Source organism: Gouania willdenowi, chromosome 20 (genome assembly GCF_900634775.1).
Source record: "Gouania willdenowi chromosome 20, fGouWil2.1, whole genome shotgun sequence".
Lineage (NCBI taxonomy): Eukaryota > Metazoa > Chordata > Actinopteri > Blenniiformes > Gobiesocidae > Gouania > Gouania willdenowi.
In genome coordinates this window covers 10,961,999-10,986,702 of record NC_041063.1, presented here as the reverse complement: position 1 = coordinate 10,986,702, position 24,704 = coordinate 10,961,999, and the positions used below count along the sequence as shown (strand labels likewise).

The 24,704-nt window shown below is 40.3% G+C and overlaps 1 protein-coding gene across 2 annotated transcripts in view; it reads left to right on the top strand.

Moving 5' to 3' along the window:
* gpr158a (G protein-coupled receptor 158a) overlaps window positions 1-24,704 on the top strand; it is a 68,122-nt gene extending 43,418 nt beyond the window's left edge. The window contains exons 6-12 of one of the 2 annotated variants that reach the window (XM_028434488.1): window positions 11,617-11,726; window positions 14,059-14,297; window positions 15,023-15,161; window positions 18,294-18,399; window positions 19,230-19,376; window positions 19,475-19,558; window positions 20,003-24,704. In XM_028434488.1, the coding sequence (XP_028290289.1) occupies window positions 11,617-11,726; window positions 14,059-14,297; window positions 15,023-15,161; window positions 18,294-18,399; window positions 19,230-19,376; window positions 19,475-19,558; window positions 20,003-21,829 (2,652 nt within the window). In that variant the 3' untranslated portion in view covers window positions 21,830-24,704. The remainder of the gene's footprint in view (window positions 1-11,616; window positions 11,727-14,058; window positions 14,298-15,022; window positions 15,162-18,293; window positions 18,400-19,229; window positions 19,377-19,474; window positions 19,559-20,002) is intronic. The other variant, XM_028434489.1, reaches the window with a different exon arrangement.

The following is a 24,704-nucleotide window of genomic DNA, read 5'->3' as shown; positions in this document are numbered from 1 at the left end:
AATAACTGCAGTGAAGCTCAGTTGAAATGGTGTGCTCTGTTATGAAATATATAAATACATGATTTTTCTGAGTTAATCGAGATTAATTGTTGTTGCAATATAAATGTACCTTATGTATGTACTTCTTTTAAATTAATATTTATTTTACAGCGAATTTTTTTTCTCAATTGAAATCTAAACTTGAGCTAAACCAAGTCATTATCCACTGCTTGGTCACTGCAAAACTAGAAACCCCTAGAGGTGTGAGCAAAAATGTATAATCATAACATGATCAAGCATGATCTTTGTGTTTTTAACCAGCTAACAGCAGAGCATGCATTTAGCTAAGTCAGTGTCAATAACGCTGTACTTGTGTCTCAAGTTGGAGTGTTGCAGAGCGCTGGAGTATATTTGCATGTACCAGTCCATGTGTATTGTTAAAAAAAAACACAAAACTAAAAATACATGCAGAGGGAACACTGGAGAGGGAGAAACACGACGGGGCAGGAGCGAGGACGTTAAGGGCCTCTACTACGACGCTGGGTAATGTTACTTCTCCGTTACTCTATCTCCCTTCTCCTGCTTGGCTGACCAAAGTGAAACAGTATGCTATTGTCGAACTGCTGCCTAAAAACTTCAATCAAAATAAAAGTGTAAATAGTATTGATTATGTGGTCTTCTTTGTTGTAGCCAAAATGTTTTTTTCGGTAGACGTGATACGTCATTCGTTCGGCCTCTGTCCAATCAGAACTCCTGCCAACCCCCAGGCCTAAAGCAGAATTGAATAACAGCAAATAAATGTTTTCCATGTAAACCTCAATTCGGAATGACTATTTCCATGTAAATACGAAAGAGAATACTTTAATTCCGAATAATTATTTCCGAATTAAAAAACATCATGTATCTGTGGTCATTGTAGAAGTCGACACGAATGAGACGTGAATTAGCACAACAGGTTATCGGGCTAATAACAGGATCTTGAGTCATTCCTTCACTCTTTGCATTCCATCTATTTGTGTAGTGTACTCGTGTCCACTACAATAATGAATTAACACGATAACATTCATTTTGACAGCTATAGTTTTAATAATATCCTCTCCCCAATCATGTTCCTTTTGGCATAGCCCGATGCAACACGCAAGATTAATCTCAGCCATGATGTGTTGACGTTTCCCCTGTGATTTCCACATGAGTTGTAATGGTCAGATGCATCACTCCGTCTAAATATAGAGGTAGAATTATTCTGCTGTCACCAATGCTTCTTCTGTTTTAAATAATTCTGCTGTTATTAGGCAGCAGGAGATGCATCTCATCTTGTTCCAACAGCATCCACCGCCCCTTTTATCCCCAAAGTGCCACACATGATAACTGCAGCTCATTTGCTTTAAATAAATAGAGAGGAATAGGGGATGCAGATAAAGAGAGAGCCAATACAAATGTCTGGCTGAAGAGAGAAGATAGGACACAGTGGACAATGCATTTGGGATTCAGCCTGCCAACCGGTTCCAGGGCTGGCAGGCTGTTGCTAATGCTAACATTAGCAGCGTTTAGATCACTGTGGCTGTTTCTCACAGTTCACTAGTTTCTCCTGGAAAACTGAGAATCCAGTCACGCAAGTTTCATTAAGATAGGGGATCGGAGCCCCCAAAGGTTTATGATTAACATCCATTGTTTTGGTTTCTTTGCACCATCCACCAAGTCACATTCCTTGTATTGTTTTTATTTATTAGTAATTGGAAGTCTTGGCTTTATGGAGAACTTTCTTGAAAGCCAACTCCTTTCCAGTTTTCGTGATGTCTTTTTTAAAGAATACAATTCAGTAATTTACCAAGGCGCCATTCAATATAGTGCAACTATTGTCATCCATTATTTTTCTATGCTTTAACTGTGCAATGGGATGTCAGGCTGAAATCCCACAAGATTATGTTGCACAAGATTGGACATGTCTGTTAGTTTGCTTCATTTGGTATTCAGCCACCCATTTTAAGATCGCATTAAAATAGCGTGGGAATGTGTAATATTGTTCCAAAACATGTAAATGGTAAATGTACTTGATTTATATAGCGCTTTATCTCGACACTGAAGTAGTCTCAAGGCGCTTTACAACATCAGCTCATTCACCCATTCACACTCGCATTTACACACCAATGGGAGTGAGCTGCCATGCAAGGCACTAGTTCACCACTGGGAGCAACCTAGGGTTCAGTATCTTGCCCAAAGACACTACGACACATAGACAGGTATAGACTGGGATCGAACCCCCAAACTCTTGATAACCTGAGCCACGGTTGCCCCAGAGGTGTAGGTGAGGGTTTAGTCCATGTACTGGGGAAGAATACTGACTCCCTCTACAGGAAGGGCCAGAGCCGTCTCTATTTTCTGAGATGGCTGAGGTCCTTCAACATCTGCAGAAAATTGTTCAGGATGTTTTATGAGTCTGTGGTGAAGTGTGCGACCCTCTGTACTGTGTTTTGTTGGGGGAACGGACTGAGGGTCACAGACGCCATCTGACTAAACAGACTGATCCACAAGGACTGAACTCTCTGACAGTGGTGACAGAGAGGAGCACGCTGACCAAATTAAAGTATATCTTGGTCAATGCGTCCCACCCACTCCAGGACGTGCTGGTCAGCCACAGGAGCACCTTCAGCACCAGGCTCCCACCACGGTGCGCAACAGAACTCCACAGGAATTAATTCCTGCCTGTGGCGATCAAACTTTTCAACTCCTCTCTTTAACCCAACCCTGCAAGCTCCACCTCTAAATCTGAAAATGTGCATTAGCTGCAGTTTAAAACATATAGCAGCGACATTGTGTGCTCTCAGATGAAAACTGGAAGTGTGCACTCATTTTTTATACTTGCTTTACAACTTTATGGCCTGTTACCAAATTTTATACTTCCCCAGCGCCAGTAATATGGTAATGGTTGTTTTTCAAAAATACAGAAAATAAACAACAACTTGTGAATAACATATTCATGTACTGCACTTTTTCTAAAAGGCCTCAGACATTTGAGGAAACATGTTTAAAGAATAAGCTTTTTTTCTTTTACACATTTGTATTATGAATTAACAATTTGAAGCAACAATTCAAAGAATGGATAATTATTTGTGTTATATTGGTTTACAGAAACCATTATTCATTGACGCCAGTCAATCACTTCAATCATACGGGTGGTGGTCAGCTACATTGTAGCCACAGTTGCCCTGGGGTATACTGACAGAAGTTTGGCTGCCATAGAACACCTACTGCTCCTCTGACCACCACCAACATTAATGCACAATTCATACCTATTTATCCACTGCGGGATCAATAAGTTACTCTACTCTAGAATGCCTTGTCCAAGGACACAAGGACAATAACTTGGATAGAACCCCCAACCCTTTGGTTAATGGATGACCCACTCTACCACTGAGAAACGGTCGCCCTATCTTTTAACTTAGCTCAAGGTTGTAAAATGACAATATTACCCAAAAATGCACACCACCACCAATCCAAGGGTCAACAAAAGGTGTGCCTTAGAGAGAAAAGTAATATCTTAAACATTTCCATCTTCTCAGGCTCAGCTCTGTCCTCACTCCATCTCAGGAGGTCTATACTACAGGCCAGAACGACAGGCAGGGCTTCACAGCTCATCAGGAGGCTGATGAGAAACAGTTTGACCAAGCAACACTGTATCCTGTGCTGACAGCCCGTGAAACACGGTTTGCCAGAAGTTTCTCTGCCTTGCCCTGCTTTTTATCCAGTCTGTTGTAGCACACTCAGTTTCATTTGAGTGGATCTGGAGGGTTGTATGCTTATAATGCCACTTCTCCTCTCTTTATGCAAAATCTTGAAGAGGCTCCCTAAGCACATGGTTATAGAGCGAGTTAGAGATCTGCTGCTGGAGCCAGAAAGTTTTATTACTTTTTTATTTTAGCAAAATGATTTATTACATATCCTATGTTGGCAGACTGTACTTTGTGAAACAGTATGTATTTTTGAGAGGCTAGGAATGGTTCTCAGCATGTAGGAGGAAAGGGACTAGTAAGAGATGGGTACGAGTGGGTTTGGGTCTTGAATGAGCAGAGGCCAAACTGGATGTAATTTACACTTGGCCCACCTCAGGGGAAAAAAACCCATTACCTACCCTCCAGAATGCTGTCGTTCCCATGTGGCACTGAGTGTTATTCTCATATAAAAGAGATCTATTGCTCTATGACGCCTCACTCTTTGTCTTCTTCAACCTTCCGAAGCTGTTCCCTTCCTCTCTTTTAGGGTATGATTGTAAATTAGCAGTAAAACAAGATGGAGATGGTCTCCAAAAAAATGGGCATACTGTATGTAGACTGAATGGTTGTTGATGTTTCATGTTAAAGCATTAAAGTAACTTGTTGACTTTGTTGTTACAGACTAATTCCATAGACCACCACATCTGTTCTCAGATGGAGACAGACTGAAAGTCATTTTTCTCTTTGAGCTAGTGCTCAGCAGCCACTGTTTCAGGACAGACATAAGTTTATATTTTCTTGTCTTATCTTGGCAAGATTTTGTTTGTTAGTATTTGATGCTTTGGAGAAAATACTTGAACATGAACAGTCTGTCGACGTGGAACTTTACTGTTAGTGTTTCCAACAACCTGGGCACTCTATTGCTTTCTTTCATCACCTGACATTGATTACTTGATTGAATAATTAATAAAGCTGGTACATGCAAAGCTAATACATGCAAAGCTACATGTGCGATTGTGGTTCGTTTTGTTTCCTTTACATGATGCTCCAAGTTGTTATATACATTGTCCTTGCATCAACTCCTCTAGTGTTTGTGTGTGTGTGTGTGCGTATTAGCCTCTACAAATTACATTTTAGGGTGTGTTCAGAGACCGAAGAATCCAAGAGCAGTTAAAACACTCAAGGAATCGTTTGTATAGACAGTCTGCCTTGTTTGGGGCAGTGTAAGTATGCAGATGAAGTCTAGAGTGGATCAAGCAGGCAAATCTGAGAGCGATTGTTTTGTTATGACTCTAACGGAATTCAGGTGCGCTATGAAGATGAATGCTCCTGGCGCAGACTAAACACAAGATGTATCGGCGATGACGTAAACCATTAATGTGCAAAACGAAATATACAAACCACAAAAAACCATTGTTGAATGCTGTGGAAGAACCGACAGAGCAAAAAATAGGGCCCAATGGGCGGGCGCCTGTTCTCTGGTCTGGACTTAAGCGTTTTTTTACGCGCCTGCAGTTACGCGCCTCTCTCCTGTGTGTATTCTCCGGTCCAGGCTACTGAAACGCCCACCGTGCGTAAATCGCGCATTGTCCGTGAATGAAGGCAGTCTGAAGCAAAGGAGGCGGACTGGACCGTGATGTCATTATTTTTGGACCGTCTAGAAACCACAGAACATGGAGTTTTCCCAACGCTTGTAAATGTCATTGAAATTCTAGAAATTGATAAAGCGGACTTTTAATTTGAAACACCTTCGTTGATAAACAATGTAACAGGTTGATTTGATCAGTTTCAGAATGGTTGGTGACCCTTGGCCTAGGAACCTGTGACCCTCCAATTACAAGCCCGCTTTCTTAACCTTTAACAGTAATTAATGAGCTTTATAGATTACGTTTATTTACCATTTTCATAAATTCCTTCTTCCTCCCACAAGCATGTTAAGTTGAAAGGTGTTGCTGAAATTCCCTCAAGGCTTGAATATGACTGAATACACAAAGAAGCAGATACAGACAATTGATGGAGGTTTATTGGTGCTGATGCCTGTCACACTTTTATCACATTATGGTAGAGCAGCTTTGGGTATATTTGTGTCTTACCTCCACTAGTATGACTGTTGTGTAGATTATTTTTTGATAAAGAAAAGCATTGCATAAATTAAATGTGTTAATACTGATAGTAATCAGAAAAGGTTGATTACATGAATCAATTTTAGTCATTAAATCTAATAACCTAATATTTATTAACTGAAACACTGTAACCCTATAAGGGTTAAAGAACCCTAACAGAGCAGTGGTATCATTATTATGCTTCCCGTTTAAGGGGAAGTGTGTTCATTTAATGGCTTTAAAGAAAGGTCTGACATCCTGTGTGATCAATATTTATGGTACACTGAGATTCATTGGAAAGAAGATCAATGGTTGAAGCTCTGGCTCTTTTTGCATTAAATAACCTGCATCTTTACACATTTGCATTTTTATTGTCAACACATTACAAGGCAATTGCACGTTGCATCTTCTTCGTGTTCTAACTGCATTATTTTGATAAAATAATCCACCTACTGTACTTCCTTTAATAGGAAACATGTTATTTGTTGAACATTTTCTTTTGGCTCCACAGTTGAAAGCAAATTATCTAAAGCCTTCTAGCACAAAAGGATGTGTTATAAGCCCTGTTGTGCATCCACTGAGGTGTCCAATTTCAGATGTGGGTGTATCGTCATCTTTTCGAGGAAGCATGGAGTGTGAAGTGTCTTTTTTTTTTTTCAAAAGAAAGAAATAATAAGTGGCCATCATTAATTCATATTATGCTTGAATATCCGCACGGGTTGAACTAATCTTTTTATCTCCAGGCATTAAATTGTTCAAATGGTGACACCAACATTAGCATAAAGTAAGCTACGTTTCTGAGGGACAACGTGTGGAATCATGTTCACTATATTTAATGACACAGAAAACAAAATTATTATGCCACTAGGAATCGCAGCTTTGTATTTCTATAGGTTTCTGTGGCCATAATTTAAGTTAATTTGTGAAAGTACAGTGTAATGCCATTATGCTTTTTGGGTTAATTGTTTAATTCATAAACTTTATTTGAAATTTGCAAATAAAGGAAAAAAGGCAGTTGGATTTCCAAGAAATTACATAAATATACCATTCATTGTTTATTTCAATTAAGATAAATATGATACTACAATAATAATGCAAAATTCATGTGAAAAGGGAAAAATAAATTGGCTTTGAAAATATATAATCCAAAGTACGAGGCTAGAGATCAGTCAACAGTTATTGTGTTTAATAAACATTAGTTACCTTTTAAAAGATGGGCATAGTTTAAGTCACAAAGTTGCATCTCTAATTTGTGGTGACTAAAACCAGAGCCGCGGCTCGCACCACAGCTGGTTAGTCTGCGTCAGGGCTGTATAAACAGGGTGACGTGTTTCTGGTTGGTAACGCCCCCTTACTGGATCTTTGTGTGCTGCCAGTTGGTGGAGTGTGAAGACGAAAGATGAATAAGAATGAGAGAGAAACTCAGTGGTGAAGTCAAAGTCATCTTTATTGTCAATTTTTCAACATGTGGTGGACATACAGAAAAATGGAAAAAAAAAAACCTTTCTCTCTGAGCCACGGTGTAAACTAACAGTAGAGAGATTTAAAAATATATGCAAAATATAATGAATAAAAATAATCCAAGATACGGTGCAAAGATGTGCATTTAGAAAAAAAACAGCAGCAGCAAGAACAAATGTGCATGGACTGAATATACAGCACTAACTGAGCGAATTAAATAATAAATATTTGTTTTATATTTTAGTCCTTTTGTTTTTAAAAGTGAGAGAGAGAGAGAGAGAGAGAGAGACCAAGCTTTCTTGGTCTTTAATGATTGTTTAAGGCAGCTCTGGGTTACTTTAACAGTAAACAAACTTGATTTCCACACTTTCTCATGCTCTTTTTGAGAAAATGAAAACGTGTCTGTTTAAACATCAGCTAAATATCTTTAAGTTGAATCAGCCACTCAAGATAACCTAATTTAATGCTTATTTGACCAGTTGATAACTTAGAAAATATCAATAATACTAGTAAAGTCATTGATAAGAATGAACTCCTCTTGTAGATGCATACCTCCTTTTACAACCAAAAAAGTCAAGGTGAGGGTAAAAATATTGATGCACTCATGTACATACAACACATAGACAATCTTTAGTAACACTCTATCCTCTCCCACTGCGCTGGATTCAAGATTCCCAGCACTTACTATTGATTATTAATGGAAGGTTTCAAAAGAGACGGAGCACAGAAACTGATTTTGCTTTTTATGCACACTGGCATTAAGAGAACACTATGTGAGGATCGGGGCCAGCTGCTTCCCAGAAGCCTGATGCAAAGTGCAATGCCAGAACAAATGGTGTGTGTCAAGAATTCCTGCAAAGCTTGCTCAGATATTCACTTGAATAGTGATGTTGGTCTGAATATCAGTGATGCTTTCAAATAGACCTTGTTTTGTCAGATGAAATAAGTACGTTTTGTCAGGTTCTGTGTTACAGCACAATCAAGTGTTTGTGAAAGACAATACCAACAACAAGTAATGGATTTGACTCAAGGTTTTTCAGATTTTGCTTGTTCCACTTGTGATTGCATGGGTTTTTCTGAAAATACTGCAATTACTTAGTCTAGCAGCCCTAAAGCCTACACATTAGGTTAGGAGTAGAGGTGTGTGTTGAAAGTGGTGGACAGTGACAAAGATAATCAACTTTCAGACCGTTCCTAAACACAGGCGTGAATGTATTTAAATGCGTTTATCGCAGCAGCAAGAGAGTAAATGATTAACAGTCGCTTTCTTCTTCTCATCTCTTCTGACCACAGAAATAGTCCATTGTTTTGTCCTACCGCTGCATCACATTGGTTCCAAACACGTCAGATCATCCCATGTAGGTGATATGAGGCGTCATAACGGTTGCTAAAAATAAAACTGATTGTGAGTGCTCACGCTGTTCTTTGGATTATCTTTAAACTGAACGTAAAGATTAACTGTGATATTAACTGTAATATCAACCTTCCTTCTCTGTTTGTTTTCCCTGTGAAGTAGTTTGAGAGGGAGGAGCTCACATTTTTATATAGGGTAGGAGGAGCGAGGATTGTCAGGAGGAGGAGTTTCCCCATTATGACACATTAGTGGGGAAAAATCCAACTCGCCCGCTTGGAGTGTAACAGAGCGTCCTTTGCGCGCAGCGTTCTTCTATTCCTGCTGCTGCAGCTGAAGTGACCCTGGATTTACACTGGATGCGTTATCTGCACCGAAACTGCTCCGCTGCGTAACTTCAACGCAATCTGTCGGCTCTAGTCCGTGCAGCCATGTTGGATTATGTCGTCATTATGTCAGCTATAATTGAAACTAATCAAAATATACAAAGAGGGGACCACATGGGCTAAAGTCAACTAAAACCAAACTGAACTTGACACGACACCCTTTGGTGATTTATGTTTGCTTTTCTATTTTAAATCACTAGTCATACATAATCTTCAACATAATGTAACCCAAATGATTTAAAAATGAATTAAAGTAAATATAAATATTCTTTTGGGAGAATTCCCATTTCTTTTCTGGTTTTATCCGGTTTGTTTTAATAGCTGACTCAGATCATTACATATTGAAAGCTCAAGAGAGAGACTGGTACTGATCACACTTCCCAGTTGGTGTATCCCAGTAAACAACGCCAGTGTTATATAACGCAGGGCTGAAATCTAGCTACTAATTGTCTACAATCTGAAGAGCAGACTCAAGCCATGTTTCCTACTGGGTTCCTTTGTTTTTTTTTTTCTGTCCCAGTGGACATGTGTGTCATGTGTTGCTCTTCTTCTGCCATATTTTCATCAGCTATTGTCAGTTCGCCTCCCAAAAAAAAAAAGGGTATTTAAGTCATCACATTGATATTGTATTCTTGGCTATTGACTGTGGGCTGAGACACAGTTTTAGAGGCTTCTTAAACACCCAAGAATAAAACGTAAGATCAAATACTCTTGAAGCATTTAACATGAATGACTCGGCACTCCTTTAATCTTCATGATCTCTGTAAGAGCTTCCCTTTGAAAAGCCTCTAACCCGATCACGCTTCATGTGGAGTCGGAATTAGTTTTTGGCTGTCTGGTGTCCCTGAGCAGAAGAGGATGTGGCACACAATCCTTTGTGTCCCTTAACTTACTCCAAGCTAGCGAACAAAACTGCCCTCATGCCTGCGTCTTTTCTGCTGCCTGTGGGAACATATTAATGCTTCAGCTAATCCGATTAACATTAACAATCCCACTGGGGAAAACACTGCATCTGCAACAAACAGATAACGCAAATAACAAATCATGTTGCCTCAGACTTTCATTTTGGTGTGTGTGTGCGGGTGTGGGTGTGGGTGTGGGTGTGGGTGGCTCTTAGGGGACATCAGATTTTTTTAGGTGACAGGATTGTTTGTTTCTAAGTCTTTGAAATATTTTTTGTTAAACTATAGTCATCTATTATGCTGGAAGACTTAAAGTCAAACAAAACCCTCCTGACAAGTCCATGTCAAATTGGCCAATTTTTTTATAAATGAACGTGACACACACAAACTATCCCACCAGTACTCAGGAACACCGGTTGAGTCCCCTTAGAGAGCCCTAAAGTACCCTTCAGTCTGCCCGCCAGCACAGTGAGCCTCGTAATCATCAAAGGCAGGTCTCCCCTCGACCCCAGGCAGCCCGCTATACCGGTTTTGCGGTGCCCGCGGCACCAAGAGGGTGAAAACGCGGTCAGCATGGCTGCCCCTGCCACGCCAGCAGGCATGCAAGGGCAAAGGGCACAGGCCGCACTGCCCGCCCAAACCTGCCCAGCCTGCCCGCAGAGCCCACTAGCCCCCCAGAGAGAGCCGGCCCCCAGCAGCCAACTTGCAGACCAGCCGCCATGCAGCAGGATTGCATTACCCTGCACGGCACAAGAACAGCGACCCATGTCCTGCTGCCCAGCGTCCCAACAGGGTCCAACCAGAGTCGGTGTTAAAAAGATAGAAACTAAGCCTGACCCCGGGTTCGGGCAAATATCTCTTAGTAGGAGTGCAGCACTGTGATTGTGCAGGCATGAAATGCGTCTCCGCTGATCCAATTGATGGTGAAGTAAATCAACACATTGTGGGAGAAATTCAGTTTAAATCCAAAGATTGATGCACACAAACACTCTTATTTGCTTATTTTGGTTCATTGCAAAGTCATACCTCCATCCATTGGCCTGGCAAATATACTATATACATCCAATAGAGTGTTTTTCTTAATCGTCTCTGTTGCTAAAATGGATGAATGGATTATGTAACAACTGTATTTCTTTTTTTTTTTTTTTTTATCGTAACATTTACCTGAAAGCTTGAACTATGAGTTGCTCGACCATGAATTGTATTTAAAAAAAAAAAGCTTAATCTGTATATTGAAGGAATCCTCCATCCGTCCTATAACTTGATATGTAAGGATGTGAAAGCACTGACCAATGAATGTTTTCTGACAGATGACAAGCAAATCATAAGGAAAAACTCTTCAACACCAAAGATGCAAAACTGCTAACATGCACAGATCGTATGCAAAACAAGATAATTGTTGATAATTGACAATTTACATATGAATATACTGTACATGCTCTGTTAGGCTGTATCTAATAAAGCCTATTCTCAATTAGAGGACAGGCCAAAGGTTTAATAGGGTTTAAAGGGTGTTTATGGAATGGAAAAGCAACGTAATGTCAGTGTAAAAGACAAAATACTTGGAATATGTATATTAAGCTAAACAACTAATGTAATGAGAATGTATTGTTTGCTCTGTTTAATCAGTAATCGCATGTTCTTGTTTATATTGCTTCATTGTTTCACAGGGATTTTTGTTTTAGTACAAATGCAATTTTTGAGTTTTGCCTTTTACTATTTCAGGTCGGGATCCTTTATTTCCAGCCAAGTGTTTTCCGCTGCATCCTGCTGCGTTGGGTGCGACTGCTGGGTTTTGCGACCGTCTACGGAACTCTGACTCTTAAATTGTACAGGTATTGCTTGCACAGTATGAATGTAGATATGCTGCAAAATGTGAGAGCTTGAAGAATGTGATGTGAGAGCTTGTGTGTAAAAAATCCACACCCAAGTGAAATAAATGTAATGTCACAAATGATGAGAAAAAATGTATAGACTGATATTTACACACAAAATTACAGCTGCAAAACTTGTAATCCAACATTTATTCACATGTTTTTTAATTACTTGTGTAAATGATCGTTTAGAACCACAACTCTTCGGTTACAACTTCTCCAATCTACCGCTACAGATGCACAAACTACTTTTCTCGTGTGAATGCAACACATTTTGCGAGACTTCTGTTGCAAAATTGATTCTTGCTTGGAATGATAAATGATGAAATGTTATATTTAGGTTAACGCTATGTGGAGATGAGGATCGAGAGCTGACAGCTGATGCAGTGGCCAAGCGGTTAATGTATTTTACAAAATCTTAATTTTTACGAGACAGTTCACATACATGTTCATTGTTTTATTGCTTCGTCACATTATACAGATTGTAGATTTTGTGAAAAACATTAACCGCTTGGCCACTGCACCAGCTGTCAGCTCTCGGTGCATTGGAGGTTTGAGGAAATAACCCCGCAGAGATGTTTGCAGTGAAACAGACCATTGGCTTCCCACATAATACGCAGTTTTTAAATATAAATTGTTTAAAGCATTATGGAGCTGATGTGAGCGAGTCCGAACTGAAGGTGAGCCTCATTTAAATATGTGTGAGAACAGTTTTTCTGGTCCATCCTTACATGCACATTTCACCAACCTCCGTATATGACTTATTATTTATGCTGTAGTGGATCAAACTGTGGCTTTACGTTGGACATAGTATGAAAAGAGTTGGACATCACTGTGAGCAACGTGGACAAAAGTCTGACGTCTGTCAGAGATTCATTAATCGAGCAGCAGCAGCCGAGGCGTAACTCGGGTGTGCACATCTGATAAGCTCGACGACGCAGCACCTACGATAAAAAGAGAGGATAGAACGGATAAAATATAATGAAATGTAACGCATTTTGTCACAACCGTTAAATGCAAACATATTGAACCCTGTGACAGTGTGACGGTGTCAGTTTGGATAGATTCTTTCTGGGAGTCTTATCGGGGCGATGCACTTATTGCTGGTTCAGAAGAGCATAAGAGGAAAATAACGGGAGAATGCACGTAAGGCCAGATTTGAATGGGAACACCCACATTTCAGGGCTGCTCCATCCAGAGTGAGTAACTGGAATGAAGGAGAGCAGCGACTGACTTAAGTACAGGGGAGAATAGCGCACAGCCAAAAACTGTGCCGCTGTGCAGCTAATCTGACTGACACGCATGGGAGAATAGACCCTTTAGTGCAAAAGAAAATTTTTAAGAAGCACACAGGATTCCGGAGCTCTGAATAAAACGGTGTGCAACAAACTACTGAGTGAAGCAAAAAATCCAGGAGTTTCCAATGAGGGTTAGCAGCACAAAAGGACTGTCCAGCAGTGAAAGGCTATCAGCGAGACTGAAGGTTTTCAGTGATGCAAATAGTTAATCTACAATACATCATTTTTAGAAGGTTAAATCTGTCAAAAATGATGTAGCAGAGAGGTTTTCAGTGGGTGAAGCTAAGGTATTTGCGTTAGCTACAAAAACCCTCTGAGATACAAGGTAACATGTTGGTCGAATCAATGTTTGATGGGAGGCTCATGAGCTGGGTGAGCTGTGGATATTTGATCAATGCCTTTGAAGGATAGAGCCTAAGAATAGTAGCAGTGGATAATGTGTTTCACTCCTGTTGGACCATGTGCACGTTCCCTAAACTTTCCATTTTCAAACTTAAAACTGAGTTAATTGAAAAAGTTCATAATGCCTTGTTGAGTAGAACCTACATGCAGTGATGAAATGAAGGACCAACTAGTAAGTCTAGGTTAGTGTCCATTTATGCTTTAATACAGAAACCTTTATGCTTTTTAGCACTAGCTGCCCGTGCTTATAGAAATACATTTGTTTAAATTAATTTTGCAGTTATGAGGTGAAATACACAAAGCCGACAACATTGGTGTAGCTTCCTTTTACTTGTTTGTCTTTGAATGAAATATATTATTAACAACCGCATCAGTATCCTTTTTAGAAACATGTGACCCTCCTGTCTCATATTGATATAATTGGTTTCTAAGTATATATTTCCAGTTCATTTGTTATGACAACATACAGTATGTACAGGCTCAGAGGCCTCCAGATGGAAAATAACAGCCATCAACAGAGAGCTGTAGCAGAACCAGAATGATCTTCTCTTTAACTTTCAGTCTGTTTTTCTAATTTGGTTTGGTGTCCACAGGGTTCTGAAGGTGTTCCTGTCCCGCACCGCACAAAGGATTCCCTATATGACCAGCTGGCACGTGTTGCGTCTATTGGGCATCATCCTGCTCATCACCTGTTGGTTCCTGGTGGCATGGACATCTGCCGTCTGTCAGAACCCAGACAGAAAGTTGGCTCTCATTGATGTGGGCTATACGCCTGATGGGTTACAGTTCAGCCTATGCCTTCTGGATCGTTGGGACTACATGATGGCTGTTGGTAAGGCCTGCTACTGCCCTCTGCCTTCAGTGTGTATGCTTTATACTTAGCTTTTTTGAGAAATGTATGGCATAAAATGAAGAAGTAAAATGCTGTGCATGATTGGAAGTGGTAGTGTTACATAAGAGAATGAGTGATGAGGCCAACCTAGGAATATAGGCTGACTTACAGTGCTCTGAAGTGTGTACAATTCACTCGCATTCACGCCTAAAAAAACATCTCTGCAAGCCATGAAAACTCTTACTTTTTAAATATTGAAATACAGTACACACTTAATTTGTAAAAGTAGCCTACATATAAACATTTCCTAATTTTATTTTCTTCTAAAACATAAGGACACAGGATACATTGAATATTTTAACTTGGTGGAAATTGACCTTATATTCCTGGGCAAAATATAAATTCAGATTGGAAATGTAATTAAAAGTATTTATATCCCAGTCTATTCTGACAGCTGAGGCTTTGTGTTGGCCTGGCTCCTGTTGTGACGCTAAACACCTTGACAGCATTAATTCAGCCTGCTCCAAAGTGCATAGGGAGTCATTTATTGTCCTGAAAATACAACCACTGCTGTACGAAATGACAACGTATTCTCTATAGACTCTTAGTATAAGTGCTATAAGTCCACTCAATTGGGAAGTGGCTCGGTGCTCAATGGCTTTTTATGGCCTGTGTGATTTAAAGCCCATGTATAACAATTGTAGTAACCAGCTCTGTGTTCACAGCTGAGTTCCTTTTCCTGCTGTGGGCGGTGTACCTGTGCTACGCCGTGAGGACTGTGCCATCTGCTTTCCACGAGCCTCGCTACATGGCCATCGCTGTTCACAACGAGCTCATCCTGTCGGCTATATTCTATGTCATCAGGTGACGTCACTTTTTTCCCACAGCTTTGGTCTCCCGGGTTTTGTGTTCAATTAATGAATTAACCATTACATGGCTCTCCTTCAACAATTCATAGTCTTATACAAATTCTAATTCAAGCTTAGGGTAAATTGATTCATGGTGGCATAACACAGGGGAGCCATAATAGTGGTTGCATTATTGCGTTGAGCCCACAATGGTTCCATTTTGAATGCAATAACTTCAACATTGTTTATGGGCACCATAGTAAGACTAATGATGAAGATGGCTTATCTTCACCAATGTTTTGTGGTTGGGTGCAAATGATGTATTTGAATTGTCTGATTAAATTGAAGACTTGAATAGCACAACACTTTAACGGTCCCATGTCCCATATTATTTTTCACTCATCTCCATTTGTTCTAAGAACCCCAAAAACATAGTATTTGAGGTTCATTTTCCCAAACTGACCTGTTTTCCAGAGTTTTAGCCTTTACACAAACAGGCTGATTTGCGGCCAACGTATGCATATTCATGAGTGGGCGTGTCTATAGACGGGACTTGGACTTCTCCTCTCCGCACGATGACGTAGGGCCAGAGGACGGCCCGCCCTCCTCCCACCTACTCTGTAGCTGAGCTCATGCTGCTTTATAAACACGAGACAGTGCAGGGCGTTCACCGGTACATATATAGGCTGTAGAAAATATGTACATAGCACTTCCTGGAGGCGCGGCTTCTCTAGCTCAGTGCCATGTCAAATTTGTCATCAAAGTGGGAACGTGTCATCAAATTGGAGCGAGGTGTTTGGGCTCAAATGAGGAGCAAATGACCCTCTAACTAGCAATTGAGGGAATCAATGAAAAAAACCACTGTGGGCATGTGCATGAAGCCCTAATAGCACTTTTACTTGTGACCAACACAGCTGGTTAGATCATGTGAATTAGTTTAAAAAATATAACATTACAATAAACTGGTTTCCAAGTGTTTCCAAGCATTAGGAATTATCCGTCAATCCATCCATTTTCAAACCCACTTGCTCCTGTTTTACAGGGTCGCCGGGGTCTGCCGGTGCCAATCTCCAGCTCTCATTGGGCGCTGGGCGGGGGTACACCCTAGACAAGGCGCCAGTCCATCACAGGGCAACACAGACAAACAACCACTCACTCTCATTCACTCCTATGGGCAATTTTAGAGACCCCAATCAACCTTATAGTCATGTTTTTGGATTGTGGAGTACCCGGAGAAAACCCATACAGCATGTGGAGAACATGCAAACGCCACACAGAATGGACCCAGGCGTCCACCCCAGGGCTTGAACCCAGAACCTTCTTGCTGTGAGGCGGACGTGCTATCCACTAAGCCATTAGGAACTAATCGTCGGTAAATAAAGCCCATTAAAACTCCAGAAAACAATAACCAGGAATAAATATTTGCTCCCTTGTAAATACTATAGCTCTAACAACCGGTACAATTATAAACTTAGTGATATTACAGCCTGTGCATGCAGTACGGGGCTGCATTTACTCCGTCTCCAGTATGTCTCTGAAATGTTTCCGGGTTTTATTATCACCCTGGTAATTCTGCAAGGCTGCACTCTGGCTAGACAAAGCCCCTCTGTAGCTTGAACAGTAGCTTTGTGCGTTTAGATTATCCTGACTGGTTGCCACCTGGGAATATGGGACACAGCGGGGCTTGTTAGAGGCATCCAGCCACCATTTGTGAGTTGCTATTACATCCACAGTGACCAGTTAAGGGTTGAACTTCCCCACCAGCTGGGGTTTTCTGCAAGCATTTGTCAGGTGCCGGTGTCAATGAGAAGCTTAGCGAAAATGAAGAGCGGTGGAAGATGTGTGTGTGTGTTTGCACTGCAAATATAGCATTGTGCCATGCTGCAGGCTGTCGGGAGGCATCACAACAAGGTTATTAAATCATCATCTGCACAAAAGAGAATCACGCAATAAGAAGCAGGATACACGTCAATGCTCCAAGACCCAGGCTGGATTTATACCTTCTGACAAAAGCTTTAAGCTTCTACAGCTGTAACTGCTATCTAATTAACCATTAGTTAGCAGTAACTATGTGATGACCGTGCTAGATAATGTCTAATTAGATAGACTGTCTTCTAGTGTAAAACATGTCATGCCTTTACACCCACATGTTTCATCACGCTGAAAGAATGTCACTTCTTTCAGAGATCAGTTACTCCTTGTTTCTGCTGTTGATTATTTTATTTTAAAAAAACCTGCTGCTGCTACGGCATTCCCAGCATATTCCAGTTAGATTTAAAGAGCAAATAACCCTCTGCTTTCTCCTGACCTGCCACTAGGAGGGAAATTTAAAAAACTGCCTTGATTAAGGGCGGGGCTCCTGGAGCATTTAAGACACGCCCAGTCTATACTATAAAATCTCCAATCAACAATCTATGCTATGTTAACTTGCGACTCATTACCCAAAAAACCTTTCTATTCACTCTTCTCTCAATCCAACCTGTTGATTGTAGAGGCCACAGGTGCTAGTTTTTATAAAAGGGGCGGGGCTAACAGTGCTTGTTTGTAACGCAAGATGGTCCCAAAATGTCACATGATCTTGTTCTCAGCCAATAGCAAAAATCAATTGTGATAGCCGGGTTTCAACCCATACAGAACAGTCACTCTGATATTTTACATAAATTTAAATAGTTTGACTAAAATGTTGAGAGTTGGACCAGGATCAATCAACAGCACGACTTCATACCCAATTATATTTGTATTCAGCAGAAAAATATGATTTTGTGGTTTAGTTACTCTTTCAATATAAGCAGCCTTGTGACATGGCATGTGAAATGAGAAAATATTGTATTGTATACTTGCTTATAAAAAAAAAAGCACTCAAATGAAACAATATATGGGGCAGTGGAATTGTTGACTAGACAATTTGTGTCAATCTCTGTGGCTGGCTGTCTCAGTCTTTATTGGTTCTGTCTGCGTCTGAGAGGTGCAGGTTGAGCATGTGGGAATATGACATCATTCATTCAGACTTTGCTGCAATATACAAATGTACAGTATATTTGTAAAAGCATGATTGACTGTTTGTGAGATTAAAATTGAAATATGTTGAGGTTACGCTTGAGTGTAGTTGATCATCTTAATATCATTAACCTTGGTAAAATATTTGCAGGTTCACGTTGGCTTCAGAGCTTCATCCAGACTGGATGCTGCTGCTGTTCTTCACCCACACTCAACTTACTGTTACAATTACACTCGGTCTGTTGCTCATTCCAAAGGTAAATGTGAAAATTTACGGATAAAAACTGCTTTTTCCTTGTGTATGTTGTTGCTCGTATAGTTAGCTTTCAATAGTACACAGTACACACTTGTCCCTTCTACTTTACTTTGTTTTATATATCTACTAAGCCTCCCAGTTTTCATCATTGGGTGTTTGTAATTTGATACCTGCCTCACTAGCTGTGAGTGTCAAACTTACCTGAGAAAAGCTGATTTAAACTAATAGAAAACAAAAATGTATGATCAAATAAAAGTGCTTTCTGTTCCCAAGGGCATCTAAAGATGCTGGAAACTGTACCATAATTGGCCATGTTTGTATGAAGAATACTCTTATATATATAGATATAGTGGATGTGACAGAAAGTAATGAACAGGGATCAGTGGTAGAGTGGGTTGTCCAATTCCAATTCCTGCTCTATCTCAGTCATTGTTGTTGTGTCCTTGAATTAGGCACTTTACCCACACTGCATTGCATGAATGTTGGCGGTGGTCAGAGGGACAAATCTGCAGCCATGTTTCTGTCAGTATGCCCCAGGGCAGCTGTGGCTACAGTGTAGCTTACCACCAGCGGTTTGACTGGTGTGAATTAATGATTTATGAAAAGTGCTTTAAGTGCATTAAAAAGCACTATAAAAATCCAAGCATTTATTAATCAATGCTATTATTTTATTTTAGACACTGAAAAAGTTATGTAGGTTGAATCATTGATTGTTTTAAGGATGTAGCAGCCACTGAAATTATGTTTTGTTGTTTTTTTTTTTTTTTTTTAACTTGTAGGTAAAAGACGATCAAAATATTCAGTTTTAACCAATTTTGTTCCCTCCACCAGTTCCTGTTTGCTGGCACTCACATGAGAGAAGACATCGCCTCTGAGGCGTACGAGGATGAGCTGGACATGGGTCGTTCAGGGTCATACCTCAACAGCAGCATAACATCTGCATGGAGCGAGCACAGCCTGGACCCCGAGGACATACGGGTGAGCGACTCTGTGTAGCTTTCCGTTGCCATGATGAAATTCGGTGACGCCTTTTGAATTCCCCTAAAATACTGAGCCATGCCAGTTCTTTATTGCAGACACCAGATGAAATGGTCCATCTCAGTTCTATAAATGGCTGTGGCATAAGGTCTTGCGACAGCCTTTGGGAAAAACATACCAACGTGAGCAGAGATTTCTGTTTGTCTGTTAGAGCTGAAGAAGTCTCTTTACCAAAATGCAAAAACATCTCCAGCCTGTTGTTTTTATGTGGTAGGGTTTTGGTGAAAGGTTTATAACTGTCTAAATGCAGCCACGGCTAAATCAGACCCTGAGCTCAGAGGCTGTTTCAGACCTAACACTAAAAAAAAAAAAAAAAAAAAGTTTTCTTTTGTAATGCCATCTTAAGTTTTCGATCAGCCTGCATGTTATGCATAGTGCATCAGTTCGCAACTGTTTGTATTACTGTGTTATGAAGTTGTCTGGCATGTTCTCTGTGCAGTAGATTGGCGGCTTTTTGTTAGTGTTTATTTTTGTTTTTAACAATTTCTTCTTTTGTTAGTGGTAACCTATTCAGAAAAAATATCATCATCAAGTGTCTTTAAGTGTCTTTTTTTTTTCATATTTAGGAAGAACTGAAGAAGCTTTACTCCCAGCTGGAAATCTACAAAAGGAAGAAGATGCTGGCAAACAACCCTCATCTTCAAAAAAAACGAAGCTCAAAGAAAGGGCTTGGTCGCTCCTTGATGAGACGCATCACTGAGATTCCTGAATCTGTGCATCGGCAGTGCAGCCGTGAGGATAAGGATATCGGAGAACATGGGAGCAATCGCAATAGCATTAACAGCATGATGAAGAAGAACGCTTTAGACACCAGTAATCCGGGAAAGCAAGCAAAAGAGGACACACTGAAGAACAAAGTTTTCTCCTTGAAGAAGTCCCACAGTAGCTACGACCATGTTCGTGACAAGGATGAAGACACCTCGCTGTCGGAAAAGATCGAAGTGGCCACAGCAGAAGGATCTCTGCTTGATACTCTTATGGGCAAGAAGTTAGTCAAGAAGAAGTCCAATGAGAATATCAGCGTACCTAGTGAATCTACAGAGTCTGTTCCTTTGGTATGCAAGTCAGCCAGTGCCCATAACCTCACTGCAGACAAAAAGCTGATCCATCCAAGAGCCTCCATGCTTCAGAAGTCTCTTAGTGTTATTGCCAGTGCCAAAGAGAAGACTTTAGGTTTGACCGGAAAGATCCAGAGCACGGAGGACAGCAGTAGGAAGAGTCAGCCAAAGAGCCAAGACACAAAGGCAAATGCAGAGCAAGAAGATGAGTGCCAATCCAGGATCCCTCAACTCAGCGAGTTATCTAGTACCACAAAAATCAGTGTCCTCAAACAGCCTGGGAGTAGTCTTCAGCCCACCGCCTGCTCCGATCCTGTGAAGGGAAAGGACCTTTATGATCTGTCTGAAGTCTGTCCATGGGAAGTGGAAGATGTCCCAACTCCATCTGAAAACAAGGTGCAGAAGCACGTTTCCATTGCGCCTGAGGAAACCATAACAATCCACGGGGCAAGCTCCAAAGGAAGCAAACATCATCAACAAAAGCAGAAACCTGCCGAGGAATCCTCCTCAAGCAGCAAGAATTTGAAAGAGATTTACAAGAAGACGGCTGTCCGAGCAGAAGTATGTCCATGGGAGGACAGCGGTGAGGGTCAAGAAAGTCTTAAAGAAGGCTCAAAGCAACTGACATGCAGTACATCTAAATTCCAGCAACCTCTTTCTGCAGTAGAAAGCTCAAAATCATCCTGGGTCGATGTTTGTCCGTGGGACTTCGAAGAGACTCAGAAAACAACAGAGTTTGCACGATCACCTGACACAATAAAGCAGACAGGGGGGGGCTCTCCTGTAGATGGAAGAAGGAAAAGCATCCTTTCAGACTCACCCAAAGTAGGAGCAACACTTCAGCCATCAAAGGCTGACGTATGTCCCTGGGACTATGACAGTCCTGCAGTATCTCCAAACACCGAGCGGACACCAAGCCCATCAAAAATATCAAGAACCAAGGAATCACCATCTAAAAAGAAGAGCATACCTACCCCAAGGACGATTGATAAATCAAATGACACTGATGATACAGGAAATAGAACAAAAGCTAAAGACAAGATTCTATCGACAGAGAAAGCCATGAGCAAACAAACAAAAGCTGAGGTTGGCCCATGGAATGCAGAAATTCATAAGGAGGAGGCGATTGTGGAAATAAGGAAAAGCACTAACGTGGGGTCAGCCAAAGCAAAACCAACAGACGTGTGTCCATGGGATTTTGACGACACTTCAGATAAAAAAAGTACAGACAAAAGCTTTCCTGTTGTAAAACAGAGCAGTCCAACTTCTGCTGCTAACAAGGCAGATGTTTGCCCTTGGGACTTTGAGGAGAGCACATCAAGCAAGAAGGCATGACACTAAACATTAACAGAAAACTGAAACTATAAATATTGGTGTGTCTTTTTTCACATTGAGGTCAATAAATATTATCTTGTACTAATAAGGTGACTTGGAAGCAAAGTTGATCAAGTATCACAAGTTGCCTTCCTTTTCAAGGTTATGTTGCTGTTTCAACTACTTTAGTAAAATGACAAATATCAACAACATGATAAGCATTCCATTTTATTAATGGGGAAAAATCTGAAGACAAAGCTTAGACTAAATATGCAACTTTTTATTCAGCCGTTGTATATCAGGAGAAACGTTGAATTCATCTTGTCATCTGGTCTTTTGTTTAATTTTTTTTGCGGATGCTAATATGTATTCAGTGAAGACATATTCGCTACAACAGTCGGGATGGAAAAGAAAAGAGAAATGGTAAAATTGTTTCAAAGTTGATGTTTAAATCTTCAAAAGTGAAAGCCAAAGAAACAGGAAATATTTGCAAAGAAGGATGTAAGTTGCCAGACTGTTGAACTGATTTATTGGTTTGGATCCTTGGCACCAAGGGAATAAAATCAATCTATAGCACTTTAGCCAAATTCATTAATGAAACACTGAGGACAGAATGTCCTTCATCTAAGAGTCATTCTCTTAATTTCAACGAGATGGCATACCAACACGCTGGATATCAAACTGTACGAAACTTGAAATGTATGTTGTTTTTTTTGTGTTTTTATCAATTTAATTGTAATTCTCTATAGACTAAAATGCTTCCACGTCTGCAGAGATGTACTGTATGTGCCTACCTTACTAGCATTGTCTTGCATCAGTCTGAAGAGAAGTTCCCCTTTCAGCATTTTGTGAATTATATAAAAAGCATGCACAGCCAGGTAATCAAGTGTAGCCGGTCTCTACTGATCAGTTGACTGAGGGAGCCAACCTGGTCTCAGGAGGTCATTTATATATACAAGAGCAGCAGATATTTGAATGTGCGTACTAATGGCTTGTACATTGATGTGTAGGAAGTAGCAAAGACAGAATGCAGTGTTGAAACTTTTTGCACTGACTTTGTTTATGAATCCAGCATGGATTATTGTGTTGCAGTGGGTGTATGTTTGTGTCCGTGGACACAGTTTATTCAATCAAAAATAATTCTGATGATGCAGTAACCTGAGGAATTCCTGACGATCCAGTCCTGCCTGTTGAGTTTTGAACTCCACTGCCTCAATATTTGCAAGACAAGTCAAGAGTTTATACGTCACAGTAACTCTGGTAACTACAGGGGTTTATTTTGTAGCCGTCTCAGATCATCAAGCTGTTTGATGAACAGAAAGTTCACATGTGTCTTAATGTACTGTAGCTTTGCATGTATATTCTCTGACTACAAGTCTGAACCTCAAAGCAAATCCCCAAGCTTCATTGGATTTATTTGGCCTGACTATGTTTAGTGTGGCACAGTTTTTGTCAAGTGTCACCTTAACAGAAACAACTAGTCACTGTTAGTTGGTCAAAGAATCCCAGTTATAAAGAGTTGTATATTGTCTTTGAAATCACATTTGCTTGCTGTTTTGTAGTTTTTAGCTTGTTACCATTTATCAGTGATGAATTAATGTTTCAGTCTATTACTTCAGAAGTTTTGATGGATGCAACAATCTCAAGAACTTTTATAGAAATCCAAAGGACTTTTTCTTTTTCTTCCGGACCTTTCAGTCATGATTCTGAACGAGAAGGAATAAGTCAAAGGGTATCAAAAGATGTGGTGTTAAATTAATGCCTGATTGTTGGGACTAGCAGAGAAGCCCGTAAATACAGTATGCATAGAATATGGAGGTGTTCTCAAATTCACTAAAGTATTGAAGTTGCTGTTTGCTGTGCTCTATGGTAGGCCGTCTGCAACATGTCAGATATGAAGTGTTGGCTTTATGGTGTGAGGTTTGTCATCAACCTTTGCTTAGCACATGAGAGGATCTGTCACTGTGTTCAGGCTGATTAGGATTTGATTGATCTCTGTGGTATTCATGAGCCAGATGTTAATGTCATCCATCATCTGGATGCTGCATCGGTTTATATTTGAGAACGGAGTAAACGGACAACCTGCTGTGACCAGAGTGACATTTATAACCAATTTCTTTCACACATAAAATGGACTCTAGTCTTTAGAGTCACTGCGAGGATGGATTTCACTAATCTGCAGGATGGTGAATATGTATTGCCTCCTTTTTTGGTCTTGAGGAAAATGCAATTTAATATTAATTTGTACCCTCCAGAATTGGATGCCAGAAGTACAACGTTGCACACATTATTCATCATTTCGAGGTGATGTCCTGGGTCAGTCAGTCCATGTCTATATATTTACCTGTACACAACATAACCAATGTCTGTTTCTGTCTGTTTCCCTGAAGAACACCTTTGTACCTTTTTATCATCCAGTTGTGCAAACTAAGCATCTGTCCTTGTATCACCCTGAAATAGCCAGTGCTGTGACCTGTAGCTGTTCCGTCCAATCAGGTGCATCTTTGTTTGCAACTTCTACTCACTTGGTTCAAATCCCCACGTCACACGACGGCAAAATACAATATTGCTACTACTACTATTTAATGCTGTAACGTGGTAAATCTTGCTCTTGTGGCTTTTGCATGAATTGACGAAATTAGTAGGACTGATGTTTCACTGCCCTTGATACAAGTAAAAAAGATAAAAGTTGATCTTCTATGGACTGTTAAGTTGTATAGTCAGTGATAGGCCTACTGTCCCTAAGCCACTGTATTATGTGCTTGTTACAACTATGGCTCTATGACAAGCTTATAGCATCAATATATGGGAATATTTGGTAGATTTATATTGTGTTATATTGTGATAGCATGTACATAAAAGATACCTTCTCTGCAATAAATATTTATACAAAATC